This window comes from Serinus canaria, chromosome 3 (assembly GCF_022539315.1).
Source record: "Serinus canaria isolate serCan28SL12 chromosome 3, serCan2020, whole genome shotgun sequence".
Lineage (NCBI taxonomy): Eukaryota > Metazoa > Chordata > Aves > Passeriformes > Fringillidae > Serinus > Serinus canaria.
In genome coordinates, this window is record NC_066316.1 from 70,287,409 (window position 1) to 70,310,140 (window position 22,732).

At 37.7% G+C, this 22,732-nt stretch overlaps 1 protein-coding gene across 1 annotated transcript in view; it reads left to right on the forward strand.

Annotated features, from left to right (window-relative positions):
* The window catches only part of PREP (prolyl endopeptidase), an 85,293-nt gene extending 62,766 nt beyond the window's left edge, over positions 1 to 22,527 (forward strand). Inside the window, exons 11-15 of the mRNA XM_009093251.4 lie at positions 5,426 to 5,562; positions 11,254 to 11,348; positions 14,485 to 14,616; positions 18,859 to 19,015; positions 19,801 to 22,527. Coding sequence (XP_009091499.3) covers positions 5,426 to 5,562; positions 11,254 to 11,348; positions 14,485 to 14,616; positions 18,859 to 19,015; positions 19,801 to 20,095 — 816 coding nt within the window. The 3' untranslated portion in view covers positions 20,096 to 22,527. The remainder of the gene's footprint in view (positions 1 to 5,425; positions 5,563 to 11,253; positions 11,349 to 14,484; positions 14,617 to 18,858; positions 19,016 to 19,800) is intronic.
* The last annotated feature ends 205 nt before the right edge of the window (positions 22,528 to 22,732 follow it).

Sequence of the window (22,732 nt, forward strand, 5' to 3'; positions counted from 1 at the left end):
GCTAATTTAAGAGGCTTAAAGAAGATTGATGAGGATTCCCCTCTGAAGAAAGGAAACCTCAGATCCTGTGGATTTGCTCTGTAGTGGTAACAGTTCTCTGTTATTTTTCCTGACTTCTGATTCATGTTCTATATAAGAATACAAAAGCTGGTGTTTAGTAAGAGCTGCTCTTACGTGTGGTCATTGGCTGGCTGCCAGAGCTGCCTATGGGGCTACTGCAGATCTTGCACTTGGGTCCATGCCACTGCTGCAATAATGGGGAGTTTTGCTTGTGATGTACTATGGTCTTTAACCCCAGACTTGTGTCTGTTTTGTAAGATCAGAGGTGATGAGGGATGGAATGGGCTATGGACCGATGGTGTGGAAGGCAGCACATGGTTCTGTTTGAATCAGTGAGTTTTCTGCCCTGGCATCTCAAGAGAGGTGCCTGCCAGCACTGCATGTTCAGACTTGATTGTGTGAGGGCAGGGTCTTTGTGACCTGCCTTCCTGAAACACCGAGTGTTAGGACTTGTCAGTAGGAGATGTTGCTATGTGGCATTGTTCTGGCACTGTTATCTCTGTACCTAAACATAGGTTTGAAAACTTTGATGCCACCATCTGTGAAGCAAGATTTCTCTAGGGACTATTCCTTTAAGTTTACTCTTTCAGTCACCTTTCAAAGACACTGGTGTTGGATTTTTAAAACAGTAAACATTTAATAAAGCATTTGTGACATTTGGCAAAATGTGAGCAATGTTGTATGATTTACTATGAATTCCTTATACTTTTCTTCCCTAAATCTCAAATGTTGGCGTCTGATGAGAAATCTTCACTTAACAAGGGGAATACTTTATGTGAAACTGGATGTTTGAAACTCAGTTCCAAGTAGTCATTCCCTGTAGCCCCTGTGCCAGGGGTTGCTGGGACTGAGCAGTGTGTTTTGCCTCCCCAGTGCTGTATGTAACTTTGTGGTGGCTGCAGCAGTGTGTGAGGGCAGCTGCTCTAACATAGAAGTAGCAAAAATTGCTAAATCCCACAAAACTGCTAAATCCTGTGTTGGTTTAAAATGAAAAGGAATTATCTCAGAAAAACTGTAAAGGACATATTGGAAAAAAATTATTTTAAAGGCATTGTTGTGGTGTTAATAAACCTAAATGATTGAACATGAATTTTTAAAAAGGAGCATTCCAGCTTGATTTATATGCCATTTTAGTTGCTCTTTGTAAAATTTTTTGGCATTTCACACAATGGATGTCAGTTAAGTGTGATTCTTACCTGGCTTTGATCAAGCACACACAGACATGGAAACAATTGCTCTTTCTGGTATGTAATAACTAATCTTGAAAGAGAATTTGGGAGAGATATTATTAAAATAACTAATGGCTTCCTATGAATAATTAGCCTGCTGTGACTTAGGGGGTGTTTTCAAGTCTCAAAAATTAAAGTTTCTACTCGTGTATAAAATTCATGTTTTATCTACAGGACATCGCTCTTTCTTGACAAGACAAATTAATCACTTTTTAACTGGATTTTAGTGCTTTGCCATTAATGAGCAAGTCAGGCAAATGATAAAGGATACTGTTCACAGATACTGTTCACAGTTCAAAACATTAGACTGAAATGGACGAGAGTATTCTGAATTTGTGTTTTTCAGCTGCATTTCAAAACCTGTGTTGAATCTTACCTTAGAAGTGTAATTTTAAATATGTGAAGGTTTGGGGCTGGTTTTTGTGTAGAAGGATTTTAGGTTTTGTAAAAGCAAGATGATTTCAGGTGCGCTTTTCTTATCCAAACAATTATAATTACATACATCTTTTAATCTCTCCATTATATAAATAGATAAAATAGTTCTGAAAGGGAGAAAAAGTAAAACTAAATACTCAAAAGTTGCTGGGGTTTTTAATTTTTAAAAATTGAAGTTTCTATTCAATGTCAGTAATTTTAGGTATTTTTAGTTATGTGGCAGAATGTGAGTATGCAGACAGATTAGTTTTATTTATTTATTGGCATGATGGTGTCACTTTCTTTAAAATTCTAAGGTACTGATTTCATATTTACAAGAGAAATGCATATTGGATGATTGCCAAAATTTTTAGTTCTGTGTGTAAGTATTGATGTCTGGCTATGTTATCTCTGTAGATAAATGAAAGAAAAACTTTATCTGCAGCCTCTGTTTTTCAGACCTTTTAGTTTTTGAAAATAATTAGTTTTGCCTCCAGGTGACTTGAGATGGAGAGGATGCTTCTTGTCATTGCAGAGGCAGAGTGGATAAATATAGAGCCTTTCTGAATTTAGGTCTGTGTCTACAATGCCTGCTGATAGTTCCCCTCTTCCCTAAGTGAAGATTCACCTAATATAAATACTGCACATTTAAAGCAGATGATAATTAGGAGGACAAAGACCTCCCCAGGAATGAATGTTTTGATCTTTTTTATCCTGCTTAACCCCTTAGTAAATTTACAAGCCAGAGGCCAGAGCTATTAACTACATTTGATTGTAAAACTTACTCTGTGAACTGTCTTTGACTAAACATCCATTGACTTTTTCTGGTGAAAATGAAGTCTAAATTGATTTCAAATGCTAAGTTTAAAAATCAAAAGAAAGTAACACACCACTCTGTAAATCCATATGTATGCACTAAAGAAGAATGATTAAGACTGGCCTCTATTTCACTTATATAGCTTAATTTTAATGTAATTTGTAGCAATGAGTAACTGTGCAAACAGTGTTGCTTTCTCCTTCCCTCACGATAAGTAGAATAGAAGCTATAAATGTATACTTCAGGCTCTGCCATCTGAATTTGAAGGTGTTTCTGGCACTGAGACCCCACTGCCATGTGACACAGGGACATTAGTGTGAGACTGATAGTTACAACTATTCCAGGGCTGCTCTACAGCTCCAGCACTGTGGTCCTAGAATAGCATCAAGGCCTGCACGCAGCAGGAGTGCCCTGTCAACCACACAGCATTGCTCTTGCATTCCTAAAGCTGAAGATACTTATTTTTAGCATGTCCCCATTTAAATGGTGAGTTTCAGCATTCATAATAATATTTCTGAAGTGTTTTTCTCCATCCTTTTCCCTTGAAATTAATTTTCCTAACTTGTCCTCTTCTTATATATGCTGACCTTAGTGACTTAAGACCTTATTGGAAATTAAATGAACAATGATTAATATAATGTGATTGGCACAAGTGGATCTCTCCTATCTGTGATAACACAGGAAAAGGTAGTACCCTTTTATGAGCATTTAGCACTGTAAAAGCTGACAGCATCTAAAGTTAGGCATGAAACACCATCTTGGGAAATCCTTTTTAGGGCTTGCCCTTTGCAGTTTACCTTAATCTTTGAGATAGAAGCACGTCCCTTTATTGGTTACATGAATAAACCATTGGTCTTGCTTCAGAGATAACAGCTAATTTAAAGGTGAGATTGAATCAGTTGTTGAATATAGTCTATTTGGAGAAGCTTAAATGGCTTCACATATCTTAGTGTCTCACTGAATTAATTTCTACCCCCTCTCTCTTGTGTTCATGGAGGGAGAGGTAAGAATTATTTTAGCAAAGATAGGACAGAAGACCCTTAAATTGCAAATTTTAGCAATGACATGCAGCTTGACATGTGTCCTTTTTTTCTGTTGAGATTTCATTTAATGGTATGTTATTTTATCTTAACTGATGACAACTAAAGCCCTACAGAAGTCAGTTTTCAGGGAGTTGTTATATAAAAGATAAAGTCCTCATTCAAAAACCAGCAGTAAGATTAGTAGCATCCTTTAATCATCAAGAAAGAACTGGCCAAGGCAGTAAGTTTCTGGAAATGTAGAAAGGCCAGGTGCTGGCTTCCTGAGAATTTCCAGCAACAGCTGGAGCTGACAGATGACGTTTTAGGGAAGAGTCTCTGGAAATCTTCATCATCAGCCTTAGCAGTTCTTTTGTTCATCAGTTATTTTATTTGTTTATAGTGTTCAAGTAACTATTTAAAGTAAAAATCCATTATACTCTACCGTTCTGACAAGCACTTTGTCAGTTAAGATACAGTTATGGCAGTTGGAAACAGTGATTTTATCAGTGTAGAAACACCCTTAGGCTTTTGGGTTTAGTTGGTTTTTTCATCCACTGTGGGTGCTGTGAAATACTGAATTTTTATCTGTAATATGTCTAGAGGTTTTGGTAAAGCCTTTGGAGGTAGATGTGATTTCATTTGAAATTTCTCACATTTCCTTAGCAATGATTAAACTGAAATTAAATGTGATTACTTTGTTTTCAGCCATGTGGATTTACATGTTTCACATTACAGGCAATGCTCAGAATAAATGTGTACCATAGGTTCATATTACTGATGAGGTTCATGTGTTGTAAAAATAGAACCTGTTGATCATGTGCTTTACAAATCACTGTAGGACTATTTCCTTTAAAAGCAGAGATTGTAAACATGCAACTAAATTATAAAGAATGTGTCATTCTTCATTTACTACATTTTAGTTCTAATTAGAGTCAAAGCTGCAATGATGTTAAAGCAAGGCAGTGAAAAGGAATCAGCCAGAATTTTAGGGCAAGAAATAAACTGCATTCACATCCATGTGTTTTTCTTGATTTGCAAAATATAACACAGTGGATCCCAAATTAGAATATGCAGGCAGAGACATGCATCAAAACAAGAAGATGTGGGAACTGTGTTAAATAATTACATCTATGTTTGCGTACATGGAGTTCAGCTTTCAACTTCACACAGTGCTGTGGCAACAACAGAAAGATGTATGAAAGCATGTGCTGTGTGGATACTTTGTGTTTTGGGAGCTAATGTCCTTTCAGGAAGAAAGCCAGTGAGCAGTTCAATTGTCTTACTTGATGGACTGGGGATTCTGTAAGGTTCTAGTTCTACATTCAGTAATGTCTGAAAATGCACCAAAGTGCTACAAAAGTTTCTGTTGTGCCTTGTGTTACCACCCTGCTGAGGTTGAAGTGTCCCTGAGAAAACCTGAAAGACTGGGCAATGCTTAGTCCACTTCTGCTGGATACAGACTTGGTTTGGTGAATTCATCTGTGCAGGAAATCTGGGTTTAGTTCTGTTTGTTCTCTGTGCCAGCTCCTTGCACATGTGATGGACCATGCAGCCCTTGTGTTTTGACAGTCATCCCTTGAAGAGAACTGTATTCTTTTTGTAACATTTTGTTAAACCCTCTTGTGTGTAGAATTGAAGAATAAGATATCTAAAGGTGATACCATCATACCCTTTGTATTGTCTCTTTTTGATATATTTTCTAAAGCTGCTATGCAAACAAGCAAGTGGTGCCCTGAACCTGACCTAGGCAATTGGTGCAAGTTGCTAGGAAGGTTTTACCCATCAGACCCCATAGAAATGGTCACCTCTGATTCTTGTTTAACAGTACTTGTGGAAAGTTACAGCACTAAGAGCATTTTATATTTCTTTTTATCTTATTTTAGGTTTTCTACCCTAGCAAAGATGGTACTAAGATCCCAATGTTTATTATTCACAAGAAAGGAATTAAATTAGATGGTTCTCATCCTGCCTTCTTGTATGGATATGGAGGCTTCAACATATCAATTACACCGAGCTACAGGTAAGCAGGGTGATTCACACCTTTTTCTGAAGTATCTGGTATTAGCAGCTGTCACCATGAATCTGACAGGATGCATTTCAGGTTCCTGAGAAGCAAGATGAGGACCGTAAGGGCTGTCCAGGCATCATTTGTCTGCTTTGTTAGTTCTGAATTCAGAAGTTTTACCCAGGCTCACAGAAGAAATTGTGTCAAAGCAGAGAAGTGCTGTGCTCTGCTGAGGTTTACAACAGTCACCCTGCCCCTTAGGATTACACCTCAACCTGTTGTTGCTCTGTCACTGAGTTCAACAGAAAAATGTGGACAAATATATTAAGGAAATATTTGAGCCCATTGCTGAACTAATAACATAGGAAATTTTCTTTTTTCCAAGTTAAACAACTTCCTATGTCTAAAAATTATAGAAAATCAAATGTTTGACTAACTCAATGTAAAAAATTAAAATTTGGCTGCATTTTCATATTATACTTTTGAGATTACATCAGAAACAAAATCCTTCTGTGTCCATTATGATCAGCAAAGAGGATTGTGTCTTGAGACACAAATGATACTGTCCTCACAAATGCTAAGCAGCACACTGAAAACCAAAAATGCTGTGTTCAGAACAGGCATTGTAGCTCTCAAAAGCCATAAGCTTTATTGCATAGATGATCTCTTTAAAGAAAAGGCTTATTTCTTAAGCAAGGCAATTTGAATAGACTTGCTAAGAGGCAGTGCTTGAATACCTAAGAAATGCTCCTAGGTGAGGCAGAGGAAAGCAGAAATGGAAAGGGCTGAATAGAGAATAGTTTTCAGGAAGCAGAAGAGCAGCTCATTGCAGAAAAATAATCTATTACGAAACAATCCTATTAAGTTTAGGTGCTACCAGTCTTGATTTAGAGTTAGCACTCAAGAAATCCTTTATAGTGCTTGCCTTTCTTATTTGCAATGATTGTATTTCTGAATAGCATTTACAGCTTCTTGTCCTTTTTAGCAAATACCTTGTCTAACAATGGACTTCCCAGCTTGTACTCTGTGATTATTTGTAAGCTTTTTGTCTGCCTCATAAAGCTACACTTGTAATTTCCTGTGGTTCTTGAGAGACACAATTATATAACTAGCATAGTTTTAAAATTCTTTTTTACTTAGGTTCAACCACTGATTTATTACAGTTTATTGTAGTTGCTGAAAACTGTGATAAAACTTACCATGTTTTCATTTTTAAAGAATGTAAAATGAATACTACATATCTGTTGATTTAAGGTAAAATTTCACATACTGCAGAGCTGGTTGCTGGCAGAAGGAGACGGTATTCACAGTCCCTACTTCCACCTCCCATCCATTGGCCCTGGTGCTTGCTGGAGCCTTTGCTAAGCTGATTTACCTCACAAGAATGACAGAAAACTATCCCAGCAAAACGGAGTGGGCGGTTTTCTGCCATTTTGGCTAGCTAAAAATTGATTCTCGTAGGAGTCCAGCAAACAGCAGCAAAAGGGTGCAGCTGACATTTAGAAGAGAGGGAGATGGGAGGTAGGAGCAGTGACCTATATTTGCCTGAACCCTGTGATACCTTCATTGTACAGTTCATAAATTAGGAATATGAATCTGTAACAATCCCTTAAAAGTAAATGCACAGAGAACTATCAGTGACCTCCAGATCAAAATATATTATCCCACTGACAATGTAAATAAAACATAATTGGCCACACCTCCCTCCTTACTCTCTCCCTGTAATACCAAGATATGATTTCTCAGCTTTCTCTTTCTAAAAGAAAAAAAAAATAAAAGCCAAAGCCTTCAAATACGTGTTTATGACTAATAACCTGAGAATTGAGTACTTGGTGAGGGAATTTGGTGTTCCAAAAGTAGGCAGGCAAAATCAGGGAAAGGAAATTGCAAGAGGGAATTTATGTCAGAAAGGCAGGATGTCCAGTTGACCCTTTACCTGGCAGATTCCACTAATATTATACTCCATCTCTGTTACTGCATTCTGCAGTACTCCAAAGGAGTTCCCAAATCCAAGTGCTGTTCCATCCACAGCCCAACATCACAATTTGGTGGTGGAGTTTTTGGTTTGTTTTTTTTTTTTCTGGTTGGTTGATTGGTTGGTTGGTTTTTGTTTTATTTTATGACTACAGGCAAGAGTGCTAGAAAGCAGCTACAGGATGGCCAAGGCTGAGGCTTGCTACATCCCTCACCTGATTCTGGGCTGAGATGTAGCCATGGAAATGTAACCAGTAGGAGCCAGCTTACCTTTAAAAAATACAAACAAAAATTCCTGGCTAAATACTCCTAGGATTTTTTTTCTTAAACTTAAGACTCTTAAAACTTTCCACAAAGCATTCCATCTTCTCCTTTCCAGTGGTTCAATTCTGTCCTGTATGTCTTCCAGCCTGTACAGTATTTTCTTATTGGTATTTCACACCCATTAGTGTAAACAAGCTCTCTGGTCTGGCGAGCTTATTTCTGCTTAATTCACAAACTGATGTTCCTTTTCTCATCAAAAATGAAAAAAAATCCTTTTTACTGAAAGCAATAGAAACAAACCAACAGGTTACAGGATCCAGAAATAACTGCAAGAATGATAGGCCAAAGTCATTAAGTCAGTTACAGTAGTGGTTTATTTTTGAATGCAAGCATCCATTTTTCATATGCTCTTCTGGACTGGGGAGCTTCTTTTGGTGGCATTTTGAGATGGTGCTTGCTAGAGCACTGCCATTAATTATACAGCCCACATAGCAAGTGCAAGTGAAGGCTGATGGAGCTAATAGCAGTGGCTTGGCAGAGCTGCTGGGGAAATGCCATCACAAACCCACCACTAATGCCACAGATTTGGCTAACTACACTGTAGGAACCAGCATGTTTTCCTTCACTGTTCTGTGTGTGCCTGCGTGGGTACAGGAGAAGCAATTTCTAAGTCATCCTGGAATGCAGCTGGTTGTGCAGCAGCCTGTGAAATTGCATATCACTGCCATGTTGTTCCCAGCCCTTAAGCAAAGAGGTGGTGCAGGGAAGAGAGTCTATGAGCCTGGAGAAAGGTCAGCCCTCAGTGCAGAGTGGAGGATTACTCCTTTTGCTTATTCTGTTACTGCTCTCTTCAGCTCCACAAAAGCTTAAAAAGCAACCAAGTCCAGTGGCTCAGGACTGTTTCCCCATCACCCGTGCACTAGCCTGCATTTTTCTGTCAACTCTTAATACCTCACAGCAGATCAGTAATTCTGGGAAGGTGTTCTTGGTCTGTGAAGCACAGCTCCTCACATTGTTCTCTACTGTAAAAAACAATATCTGATTTATTATTTCTTGTTTTATGCTCCTTAAGAGTGATTAGAGGGTCTGGAAGGAGCTCTCCATGGTGGGAACTATCTTCTGATCCCTCCACTGACTCCATCTTGACTCTGTTGCCCTTTCATTTACCCTGCTTCCAGGAGAGAAGGAAGAGCAGAGCTAATCAGCAAAAGGCTACAGAAACTGTTGGGAAGAGCGGGGAGCCAGACTTTGTTTTGCAGAATGAGACATTTCATAGCCATGCAGGTTGACTGGGCAGTTTGCTGTGACTCAGACACCAAGCTGACTTCAAATCAAATCTGGAAGCAAGAATCCACATGGAAAAACACAGGAGGCAGTAATAGGGTGTTGTGTGAAACTTGAGCTTTGTGCTGTCTGATTACTTGGAAATTTTTTTTTTCACTTTTTAAAAAATAATAAGTTCTGAATTTGTATTTATAAAACCTGGTTCCTTGAACTTAAGTAAAGTTTAAGAGAAAAACTTAGAGAAAGTTTGTTACAAATATTCAAAATATTGGTCAAGTTAGGGTCCTGACTCACCATGATCCTTCAGATGGGCACAGTTTCTTTCAGCAGATGGAAGAGGATAGACTCTGTTGTGGAATAATTATTTTTCTTTTTAAGTATTTTCAGGGAGTATGTTTGGGAAGCAAGCTCTTACCTTACCTGAAGTTCTTACTTGCTACTTCTGGTTATTAGGGAATCAAGTAACTTTGGACCAAGAGGTCCAAAGTTTGAGGTAGACAGGGAAAGGAAGTGCAGAATATTTTGGGAGGTTTTGTGACTCTACATAACAAAAATTAAGAAGCCACAGTCTCATGAAGCAACCTACTGTCAGGTTACTCCACATTAGCTGTGTAGCAGCCTGTTGAAATTAAGAGTCCTGGAGTTTGACAGAGTAATAATACTCTCTGACCTTTGCACAATGTGCTTCTAGAATATCAATCTTGCATCTGATTAGCATTTCACAGCAGTCTAAGGAAAATGTAATTCACAGTGATGGTCTTAAGAATTCATTTTAGAGAAGCTGAGAGAATTCCTGGCTCCTGAGCCATCTGATGGGCCAGATAAGCAGCCTAGGTGGAAGCTTTTCCTTTGATGGTTATGAAAACGCAGAAATCTCTTACCAGTTATCCTTGTGCTTTCCTTTTCATTTCCTTAGTCCTTGATATATACTCTCAAAAACATGTGCCAGTACATAGGTAATTGCTTTGGGAGGTATGAAAACTTTACCTGTTGTGATACACTACATCCACAGGAGACACACTGTAAGACTGCCATTTTTCAAGCCATTTCTAATAAGCAGCAGTGGGACTTAAAGGTAAAAAGACACAACCCTTGCCCTTGTGGTTGAACAAATTTATTTTCTGCAGACAGTGGTTTCGGGGTAAGCAAAGAATTCAAGTAAATAAGAAATTTAAACCTACTAGAGGTGAAAAAAAAGACTTGTTAAATGTTAATATTTTACTTGTCTCCTTTGCATATGTGTGGTTGGCCTTCTGCAGCTTCGACTATGTTAAGCTACTGCCTCAACAGATCAACAGTTAACATTTTTTAATTGTTAAATTTAATTTTGATTACTTCATTCCGTTAAAAAAAAGATAGTAATATCTTTGATACTTTTGCAATTTGGCACTTAAAAAAATATGCTATTTTAGCTTTCACATAGTTTCAGGAGATAGTAGGGGAGGCAGAGCCTGTAATTTTATGTTATATTATTTGTTTTGTGTTTAGCAATGTGAAAGGAAAATGAATAAGAATGGGATTGGCCACCTGATGACTTGACTGCTGACCATGGCACAGAAGAATGGTAGATACAGAGTTTTTCTTTGCAAACACATTATTGCAAAGGTCCAAAATAAGTATATTAAGCAGAAGTTAGGTTGAAAATAGCTGCTCATAAACAAAAATCAAGTGCTGATCTTAAGTCTTAATTCTTTGATTTCTTCCTTTGGGCTAAATCTTCCTTTCCTCTCTGAAGAAGTGAAGGTCCCATGACAGAGGAACAATTCAGAAAGCTATGGAGGTCCAGTGGTACTGCATAACTCTAGTCTGCAGACTAGACTAGACTAGACTTCAGGCTTTGAAGATAATTTTTGTAAATGGTGACACATTCTGAGTGATCATCTGCTAGGACAAACTGCTAGGAAATGAAACTCCCACTGGCCACTCTCCTGTGAAGGGCAGAACTGAGGGAGGAAGAACAGACCAGCATGGTTCCTTCCTCTCCTAAAGCTGCTGGGAGTTTAATTTCCATGGATAACCATCAAAAAAAGCCTGACTACTCAGGTTTATTTTCAAGACGGACTTAATTCGCAATTTCATCATTGACTTTGGGAGAGATCTTTCCCTCAAAGTATTTTTGCAGAAGTGGTATGTGTATAAAAATTGGAAAATAAAAATAATCCTCTTATCTGTTTGCTTTTTCAGTGTGTCAAGACTTATTTTTGTGCGACACCTGGGAGGTGTTCTAGCGGTGGCGAACATCAGGGGCGGGGGAGAATATGGAGAGACCTGGCACAAAGGTAAGTCAGTCAAAGCACAGGAACAAAACTGCAGGCTTAGCAATGCAAATTGCAACATTTTCTTTTCACTCCTTCTCCCATGCTCACATCTCCTTTTGCATTTTACTTATTCTGCAAAAAAGTAGGTTTCTTTCCATACTTGCATGTTAGATTTGTACATTGTCCAGTGTTAATTTGATGGTTTTCATTAGATTATTTTCATTTTTGCAGCCTACCTAAAAACAATTTTGTACAAATTCAGTATTTTCCAACAAAATCATTGGGGTTTTTTAAGCAATATCAAGTTCCCTGGAGTTAAACACAGGAATATGCAGCTATTTATATTGAACTGATCTTACAAAAAATGTCTGCCTATTGCAAAAGATCTGGCTTGCTTTCACATACCTCTTTCATTATTGCAGGTTCCCAATTCTAAATCCCCAAGACAACAACACTGACTATTTAGACTCTCTTGGTATCAAACACATGCACAAAAAAAACAATAAAAAATTGCAGAACTTTATGGAAGGTGTGAACTCTTGAGTTCAGAGTATAAACTCTTCTATATTGTTTTTGCATCATTTATGAATAGACCTTTTTTTCCTAAATATTTGATGAATGTGACTTGAAAAATGTCTTCACCAAAAGGATTTTCAAGCAGTAGAACAGGCTGTCCATGGAAGTGGTTGAGTCACCATCCCTGGAGGTATTTAAAAGACACACAGAAGTGTCTTAGGGACATGGCAGTGCTGAGTTAACAGTTGAACTTGATGATCCATCCTAAAGGTCTTTTCCAACATAAATGATTCTGTGATTGAAGTTCATATGAAAACCGTCAGCTTCAGAAGTGCATTCTCATCACCCCCTCCACACTCTTGGGGGATCCAACTTGTGGGCAACCATTTGACCTTTTAGGGTTTTTTTTAAGCTGCCATGACACAGGGAAACTCAGTCAAACTCTGAAAAGCTGTCAATCTCTTTTCCCCTTTTCTGAACACTTTTGATGTATTTCTGTCCATGTTTTTCCCATCTTGCCTTAATCATTGAATTGTCTTTATCCATTTGCCTTATTGTTGACAACTGTCCACATTCCTGCACCAGGGAAAAAAGCTTGAAAAAGTCCTTTTTATCTCAGGAACATACCTATCCTTATTTAATGGTGACACTTTACTCATATTCCAAGAATCTGGTGCATAAGTTGCTGGGAATGTTGTCAGCAAGGCAAATGTACCAAAACAGTGGTGCTTATGATCTAGCAATTTGCCATGGCAGTAATCCATAATATCTTTTTATCAGACAAAATGGTATTTCCATATCATTGCATCTTGATTTTACTATTTCATCTGTGGTAACTATTTGTCTGGGTCATTTCCTCACAATTGAGTTAATTATGTAATAGTTTCATAAATAGAAGCTGTATGTGCTTGCAGATACATGATATTATTGCTAAAGATGAAGTATCCTTCATTAATTTTAATTTGCAGATTGATTTTTAGTAGATTTTAATAAAATTTATCTTAATATGATAATGCTGCTTTGATCTACCTATTTCCTGCTTGATTTTGACCCAAGTCTTTTATTGCAGTTGGAAATAAAATATGTATCTGTTCTTTTTTAATTCCAGAAGCAATTACAGAATGTTTTTTCGCTTAGGTTTAATTTTATAAATAGGATTCTGACCTTACACCAGCCTGGTGTTTTGAACAAGGAGTAAGATTTATTTCTCCTTTATTGCCACATACTTAAAGACTTTTTGGTTGTCCCAGTATGTTTGTCTTCAACGGTCTTGTTAATACAAGAATGATGTGTATTTGTTTAAAAAAAAAAACAAACACAAAAACTTACAAATGTTCTGGTTCCAATTCTACAAGATCTTATGACTAAATGTCAGATTTATCTTGCTAAACTTCTGTAACATAGAAACAAAGGTTTTACAAAACCGTTGTAAACTGGTTGTCTAAGGATCACTTGATGGAGAATGGAAGTAAAGAGACACCTCAAGACTGTTGCTCATTTAACTTAATTTAGAGTAAAATTAATTGTCCTGGAGGTTCCTGGACCATAGGGGGAACCATAGACAATCAGCTTGGAATAAACATCCATCTTTTAAAGAAAGTAGAAGGAACTGGTCTTCCATTTCTGCATCCTGTAAGACCCGCTTGCCTGGCTGGGCCACTGCCTTTGCTACAGGAATGCAAGGATTTTCTCCCTAGTTCCCATTTCTTACTAGCATTTAATTGGCTGGGATTACCATAGTCTTTAGGAATGATAACGTTTGAGGAGGATCTAGTTTTAGTCTCTTGCCAAACAAGCACGGTTTGGACAACTGTGAATTCTCTAAGCTGATACTCTTCTATTAAAATAATTGAAAGATTGTAGGGAAAACCCTACAATCCTTCAATCCTTTTCCTTCCTTATCCCACCCTGGTCTAAAAAAATTTTTTTTTCAGACCTGGAAGTCTTATCAATGATGTCATCAGAACCAACATTTTCTGTCATTATTTGTTCCCTTATACATCTGATGACATTTGGAATTTCATTCAACATGATGGCAGTATTTTAAGCATTTCCATATTGAAAGATAATTTATAAGATTTCAAAGCAAGATGGAACTCTGAAGTCCCTTTTTGACCATAGCTTTATATCATCTGGTTTGAAAACAACTAATAGGGGGAAAAAAATAAATTACCAGCCACATATTATATATCCAGGAAATTAGAAGTGCTTATTTTATATAGCTGATTTTATAAGCTGAATCTTTATTGCCTTAAGAAACTGTCACTGAGTTTAATGATGTTAAAGTCCCATTAGCTTAAACCTCAAGTGTGTTCCATGTGGTCATTTTGTGTATATTTTGCTGTGCAAAGCTTTTAGCTTTCCTTTCACTGGTTAGGAACATTACCTGGCCCTCACTCCACAGTATGGCTATCTATTATTCAGAGTTTCTGAAAGCATCAGAGGTATTGACAGAACCATCTTATAGCCTCTCTGTGTTGACAGAATCTTTCATTTTTGCTGTTTTTCTGAGCAGCATCAATTATTAAAATGTTCATGAAACTGGAATTGTTCCCAGGTATTTTTGGACACATGTTTTTCTGAAGAGATGGTATCAAAAGGGTTTTATGGTATCAACTGATTTGTTTTGTTTCCGTGCTAGGTGGTATCTTGGCCAACAAACAAAATTGCTTTGATGACTTTCAGTGTGCTGCCAAATACCTCATCAAGGAAGGCTACACATCCCCAAAGAAGCTGACTATTAATGGAGGCTCAAATGGGGGCCTCTTAGTTGGTAAGAACTGCTTATCTATTTCCCAGGTTTGGTGCTGGGCTTATTAAAGTAATCAGACAAAAAATTGATGAGATCTTCTTGTCAAGAGTTGTCAGAGTGTCAATGCATTAATGTATACCAGGTGTTAAATATGTACAGTAGTACTTAATTTGCTGTTTGCACAGGACATGGGAATTCTGCAGTCTCTGGCAAAGGCTGACTCTTAAAAGTCCCACAGTTTTGTGTGGTAAGAGCTAACCCTGTGGTAGAATCACACAGAAAGTAAGAATGGTTTAAAAAACATGGTTTTTTTTTTTTATCTTTCCTTCTTCAGGTTAACCATTACAAAATAACAGCTGAACTATTAATTTATGTAGCACTGGGAAACTGTGTGTGGTCTGTTACAAATGCATCTTGTTCACTTAAAATTCACTGCTGTGTTCTTAAATTCAAGAAAATTAATAGTCTCCTCTTAAACAGAAGTCTTGTCACAGAAAGATCTCATATTCTGAGCAGTCTAAGAGCTACAAAATCTATTTCTGATGAGATCCCTATCTGAAAGTAACAGGAGAAAAAAGAAGGTGATTTTTTGTGCAATTTTGAAAGGAAAATGAGACACAAAGTAATAGTATCAGAGTCTGTTTGCCTTTTTCTAAGCAGTGAAAGGTGACCCTATGACAGATCTGAGCTACTTATGTGAGAAGGAGGTAAAAAACGTTCATAAACCACTGAATTGTAGAAAATGAGCAGTTTTCCTAGACCCACTCTGCTTGCTCTTCTCTTTGTATTTATTAGCTGCTGTATACTGACTCTATTGATTTTATTCTAGTTTTCATTGAATTAACATCCAGCATGAGAAACAGAATTTGGAATTATATGGATCTTTGGTCTAAGCCATCTTGGCTAGACCTGCATTATTATTTTTAAAAAGCAATTGTTTTAAAGATCGATTAACAAGTACTTGTAAAGCTGTATTTTGGTTTTTGCTTATATGCTTCTTAATAACAGGTGGCAGAAGGAGTTTGTGCATTTAAAATAGAAATGGGTGAATATAGTAAAGGATTAAAGGCTTCTTACTCCATTTGGGAATGCAGGTATTGCACAAGTCAGTTTTATGTTGGGCCGAAATATACAGTTGGAAGTGTAGTTAAACTTTGACTATATTGCATAGCTTCTGAAAATACTTCTTTGTCCTTATGTGGACTTCAGCTTCAGTCAGGATGAGATTCATCTTACCCAGCTTCAGTAATAAAACTCCCTGGGTTACTGGCTGAACTATTCAGCCAGGCTCCTTGTGTCAATAAGGGGAAACAAGTGACAACTACAGGAAATACATCATTCTGGTAGGAGACAGGTGTTAGACCTCCCTGCTCTAAAAAAATCTTGTTAGAATCCTTTCCTTGAATTTACTGCCAGATTACAGTCAAGCAGGATTTCCATGCTCTTGATGAGCCAGATAGGGATTTTCCTTGACTGAGTAGAATTAGCTGAATTCAGGAAATTCTTATAAGGTCTTTCTTATCAAAGCAAAATAAATTTTGCAATAGTTTTTTATGCAACATTAGAGATCAGAACTCATCCTGTAGGTTCAAAGACCCACTGCCAGATTTTCTTTGTTCTTATTTATTGAAGAAAAAGCTGACAAGGAAGAGTATTGTCACTTTTCCAAAATACTGTTTCCTTTCAGTCAGACTAACAGGAGGTGACCCTGAGGACTGCAGAGCCCTGAGCTCTTCTTGCCCCATTCAACTGCAAAACAAGACTTCCTTGTCCTGCAGTGTGATCCCCAAGCTGAGCAGAGCAGCACAGCTGTGAGCTGAAAACCTCCCTGCAAATGCAGTGTTTGACCTCTCATGTTTGCCTAGACAAAACCAGTTCTGACATTTTGAAGGCTTATTTTCATACTGAATTTCAAAGCTCAAAGTTATGTACAGGGGCATAAAATTCACAAATAAATTATTGTTCCAGATTACACTTTATTAATGCATATAATTATTATGGCTAATTGAAAAGGTGTAGCGTGCATAGATGAGTGTCTCCATCGGTGATTTTTCACTGAGGTAACTACTTAAGGAACGAGCAAGGAGCAGTTTCTTCCAAAATCCTGAGCAACAGACAGTGCTTCAAGAGACACTCTGAAATAAAGAGTATTAAAATAAAATGTTATGCTAGTTGTTTTGGCTTTTGTACCTACCACAATACAATTTATGTTCATAAAAGAAAATAGCTTGAAGAGGAGGGATCTGATCTTTAGGTTAAAACCTAAAGATCTTTTACATAACATCTCTTTAAGGCACTGTATGTACCTTATAGAAATTACTCATAAATAAAAAAGAGCTAGCATAGTTACATATCAGAGATGACCAGAGGTAAAATTTCATTTTTCAGAAAGTGAAAATCATGTTTAAATGAAGAAAATAGGGTGTAGTGTAAAATCTTGGCAGGGACAGACAGACCACAGGAGACTGATGAGCAAATTGCTTCCAATATTAAGATTAGCAATGACATTTTTTATGCTCATCAGGGGCAGGAAGCTGGCCAGACGATCTGTGGGACTTGCAGGTTAGTGAGATGTAAAAGGAGCATTAAAGGAAATTAATTGCAAAGCAGAACAACTAAATGGTCTGTTTGTTTTGATGTTCCCTCCTGAGGAGAGGGTGGGGGGTTTCCTGCACGGGTCTGTCTTCATGGGGAATATTCTGGGGAGCTGACTCCAGCTGAAGCATCAGCAGGAGAGGTTCTGGAATGAATCAGTCCAATGAAAAGTAGGGTGTTGCCAGGACCATATGGTGCACATGCAGGATCCTAAGTGAACTCTGATATGAAATTGGAGACTACTAAGCCTGAATATCTGAGGAACAGAAGGGGGCAAGTGTAATGCCAAGTTTTAAATGGTTCATAGTGATCCACAAGCTGCAGATGAGTAAATCTGACTTCTCTAATGGGCAAGCTAGTTGAAACCAATAAATAATAGCTGACACAAAAGAAAGAATTCTGTAGGCTGAAGTTGCAGCTTTCAAATGTATTAGAGCTATCTGAAGGAGTCGGGCTGCATATGGGGCTTGTAACAGTGATCTAGGTGAGGAGCTATTCTTGGATTTTCAAAAGCTGTGAAAGAAAGTCCTTGCTGAGCTGGAAGCAAAGTCATGTCATAGCAATGTCATGGTTGGCAGGAGGCAAAGAGTGGTGATAATCAATCCATTTTCACAATGGACAGAAACGAGGAGATAAGAATAATTTGGGAAAGATTATGCCTACATGTGGATGCACAGTGAATAGTTCTGAATTAATTAAGGAATTCTGGGATCCATTGTAGTAGTGAAAATTTCAGTGCTCTCATTTCTTAAAATTCAAAAAAGGCAGGGGAATTTGTAAAATCACCAGGGAAAAGTTTAAATCAAGAAACAGGAATTGGAATTGAAGAACTTACTTACAGGCTATGATAATGAATGAAGGCTACTGAATGAATAAACAGTAAGAGAGAAAACAGTTGTATTTACAGGGGATGTGTGTTTTTTATAGGATGGCTGAAGATAACTCCAGCTCGGAGAAAACTGAAATAACTAGTTCATCAGATAATACTTTACAGGAGGGGTCTCCCACTTGCCAGTCTTATACCTTGAACACTCAGCTTGATGGGCCTATTGAGGTTGTTTTTAAAATATGTGAGGCAAGCATTATTCTTAAAGAAAGTGTCCCTTCCAGTTGTAGGAAGATAGAAATCGTAAAACAAGAAAATACAGCAGCAATTCACTTCGTTAATTTGAAATAATTCCACTGATTTTGTAACTGTCTGCTTTTATCAAAACTCTTTTCTTATGGGTTAACATAGTAATTATGGAAGACAACTTCCATCAGTAAATGGAGGGCTTTTGATCCTTAATGCCCTTTTTTTCCTTGAAACTAATATTAAAAGTTTAAACAGCGAATGGTTTAGGTACCTTCAGTTCAGTAGTTCAAAGTCTCATGTGCTTTAAAAGTTTATTTCTCCTTCAGTCCTAATTTGGTGGTTTGAAAGGCAGTTTTCTTAGAGCAGTTTTGGTGTCTGAAGAGCACAGAAATGGCTCTTAAGTTCTTTTGAACGTACCATTTTTCAGAGTTACGTTTTTTATCCATTTGTGTATTTGCTTAGTTTTGCTTGAAACTCTATTTGACTTCATATTCACTGACAGCCTACTCCCAGTATGACTTGGTAGTGAACCTTTTACTATTAACTTAATTCTTTAATACCTGAATATTAATGGAATTGTTCTCCTGCTGAAGCTGCCTGTGCCAATCAGCGCCCTGACCTGTTTGGTTGTGCTATTGCCCAAGTGGGAGTGATGGACATGCTCAAATTCCACAAGTACACCATCGGCCATGCTTGGACCACTGACTATGGTTGCTCCGACTGTAAGGAGCAGTTCGAATGGCTGCGCAAGTAAGTGCCTTTAAATCCTTTCTGTGGTTCTTAAAACACATAGTCTGCTCAACAGTTTCCAGTTGTCATGATCAATATCTATTCTAGTGATTACTTCATTTCCCACACAGAATTTGGGGAGCTCAGCATTTCCTTACAAGTCAGTTTTGCATCAAAGACTATCTTCAAAGTCCTGTTGAATTAAGTGGTCCTGTTTTCAAAGACCTTGTTCTCCTGGCAGCTTTTAACAGTTCCTAAGGTTTTCTTTCTGAATAATGACTCTTTTAGGCTATTACAACAGAATATTCTCAAGTGGACCACTACATAAATTGGTTTTTTTACCATGAGGGAGAGACAGTCGCCATTGTGAATTATATTATACCATGTGGGTTGGATTTATTTGTAGGAATTGAATGGCACTAGACCATAATGGGATCTTAATTAATTTCTCATCTTCTGTTGAGAGTCTCAATTTCCCTGTTTCCAGCAGGATGGATCCTGCTATGGACTTGACAGGTTTTGCTGCAGTTTCCCTGCTGGCTTCTCCTGATATTTTGGACATTCCTGCAAGATGTACACATATGTCTCTCTTGAAAATAAAGAAATGTACTTGCTTCACGTTTCAGAGCCAGAGATCTGTGGCCACTATTGCATGTCAGTTGCCATTAGCACAATTCTGGTTAATGCAACTGAGAACTATTCTATTCTGAGTGCTAACAAACGCTACTGTAATGGTTTCAGTAGGAGAGGACCTTCTTGTTGGTCTTGAGGAAAAAGACATGGAAACATTTGTGTGTTTTTCTCAGGTACTCTCCACTTCACAATGTCAAACTACCAGAAGAAGATGGCATCCAGTATCCTTCCACGCTGCTTCTCACAGCAGACCACGATGACCGTGTGGTCCCTCTGCATTCTCTGAAGTTCATCGCTACCCTGCAGTACATTGTGGGCCGAAGCAGTAAACAAACCAATCCACTTCTCATCCATGTTGACACCAAGGCTGGGCATGGAGCAGGAAAGCCAACTGCTAAAGTTATAGAAGAAGTGTCAGATATGTTCGCTTTTGTAGCACGGTGTCTAAATCTTGAGTGGATTGAGTAGGAAAAATGCTTATTACTGTCTCCTTTAGAAAACAAGGGCTTTAACATTTAAGAACAGCCACACTACAACATGGTGTAGTACTTACATTTAAGAACTACAGTTTAATATTTTACTGATCCAACCTGCTATGGAGTTTTCATCTTCTGTGCTTCCCTCTTTTTGGCATTTCTTTGATTTTTTTTTTTTTCTACTGCATTCCAAATTCCATTTTGAAAAGCATGTTCAAAAAAATAGCTGAGCTACTCTCAGTACTGTTGTGAAAATTTAGATTTCAAAATTAGTGCTATTTGAACTTATTTCCTGTAAACAGTTTTAATGTATTTCACCTATAAACATATCCAGATCATTTGTAATTAAATGTAAGTACTGTTCACATACAAGATCTCTGAGCATATTTTATTTACACAGTAATTTATTTAAGAATGTAAATTGAAGGTGTTCAGTGATAACCATGAAAAACTGAAGAGACAGTAATCCAGTTGCATCAAATATTATTAAAAAGCTTATATTACATTCTGTTCATAAATGTGTTACAGTCTGTAATAATGATTTTGCTAAATCGTTCGTTCCTTCCAAGGAGACTTCAAAATGTCACCAGTCTTCTCTTCTGCCATTTATTCCCAACAGAAGAGAAGACTGGAGGCTGAAAAACTTGATGATATCTTATATTCTTACTGTAATCTCAGTCAAGCTATACAGATACTCACCAACAACCCATGTGAAATTATTTCTTTAACAGTTTCTGAAGAGTAGACCAGGCACTGATTTAAATAAATGAACAAAATATAAACTAACACAAAACAAAATAAAAAACCCCACTCCAACCCAAAGCCACAGCTTTGTCCAGATTATTCAGATTCATTTTTTTCCTGATGCTTCTCACAGGACATTCTCTAACAAGGCAAAATCTGAACATGCATATATAACCTAGTTTTGGGTGCAAAACAGCAAGAGCTCCTAGTCAGACTCCCCTGTGATTTGACACAGGCACTTTATTTGAACTGCCATTTTCCCATCTAGGCTGTAGAGCTGTAAAGCAGATGTGAGTATTTGCCTACTGTTTAATCTCAGCTGCACTGCAGGAATTACAGTTTGATTTTGCAGAGAAAAAAAGTATTCTATCCACTATTATTAGTCTTGCTGCCCCTCCACAAAACACAAGTGTTTCTCATTTTTGGATGAACTGATGTAATCTTCCAGAATCATGCTTGTCATTGCATTCATACTTAGACCCTAGGGACAGTATTTTTACTCTGGGCTCAGGAGTTTTACCTCTAAACAAACAATGTCTTGGTGCAGGAAGAGGAAGAAGTATTTAAAAGAGAGGGCGATGCTCTGAAGAGCAGCAAAATTAAAATAAATTTGTACCAGAGTCACTCTGTGTTTCCCTCATGATCTGGACTTCTTTTGATTCTCTCTGGAGTCCATGAAAGGTCATCCTCTCCAGGCCCTTATTAAGTATGGCTAATTTGATTTTAGGAGAAAATAAAAATTTATTTCTGCTTTCATATGAAATACCACACCTAAAACACGTATGTGATCTGGGGTTTATTTGGGATCCACGGGCATTAGAGTTGTTTACAAAATACTCTCTAAGCTTTTGCATTCTGATCACAGCATTGAATTAAACAATCAGAGATCAGAGTAGAGGGAGGGAGGGTTATTTTTTTTCCTTCCAGGCTGTGAAAACAGGGTACAGATTCAGCACCCCCTTTTCCCAAAGGTGTATTAATTGCTTTCTTTGATCATCTAGAAATTTGCAACAGCATTCCCATGTGGCAGAAACAAAGCACATAAAGCTGTGCCATCTCCATTTGAAATATTCATAGCTGTGGCATGTAGCCTTCTATTGAATGTATGGTTTCTGTCAAGGGGGCAGTACCCAGTTCACCTCTGATAGAGAGCTTTGCAGGATAGGGTGTGTGGAAACATGGTCCTCAGACGTTCGAGAAATAGAGCTGAACTGTGTCGGTGCATTGAATGGCGAATGCCTGAGTACAGCTCAGTCATCTCTAGGTCTGTTCCTAAAAATGCTTTTCCTTGTTCTCCCATTGCTCAAGCACAGAACTTCTGGCACAGGTTAAAAGTAACTCCTTTTCCTTCTGAAGCTTTCTGTTGAAGCTGAGTTCCCTGAATGATTCAGTGTCATGACAGATGACCCATGATGTGAAGACTTTGGAAACAAACATTTCTCTGACTGGCAGTCAGTGGTACCGAAAGTGGAGCTACTTGCTGGAGACACCACTCACAAAGTAAACGTTCCAAAGTATTGGAAAGGCATTGTGTTTCTGTAACAATGGGGTCATCATGTCAACATTTATTTGATCTTAATCAGCTGTGCCACATTCAGGATTCAGGTGCCAAAAAAGATGTTGCAAAGCTGTCCTGTTATCTGAGTTGCTGCTTTTGAGGCAGACAGGGTCATACTCCAACTGGAATCTGTAATTAAGTCTGAGCGAGTAATGCTCTTGTAATATAGTGGGATTTAAACCTTCGGGGTTTTGATTAAATAGACCTGGAGTCAAACCATTCCTGCTATATAAAACATAATGAAATTTCTTTTAGTCTAGTTTCAAGGTTATTTTCTCTATAGTGGAAAAGCTATTTTATGAAGAGAAGATACTCTTGTATCTTGTT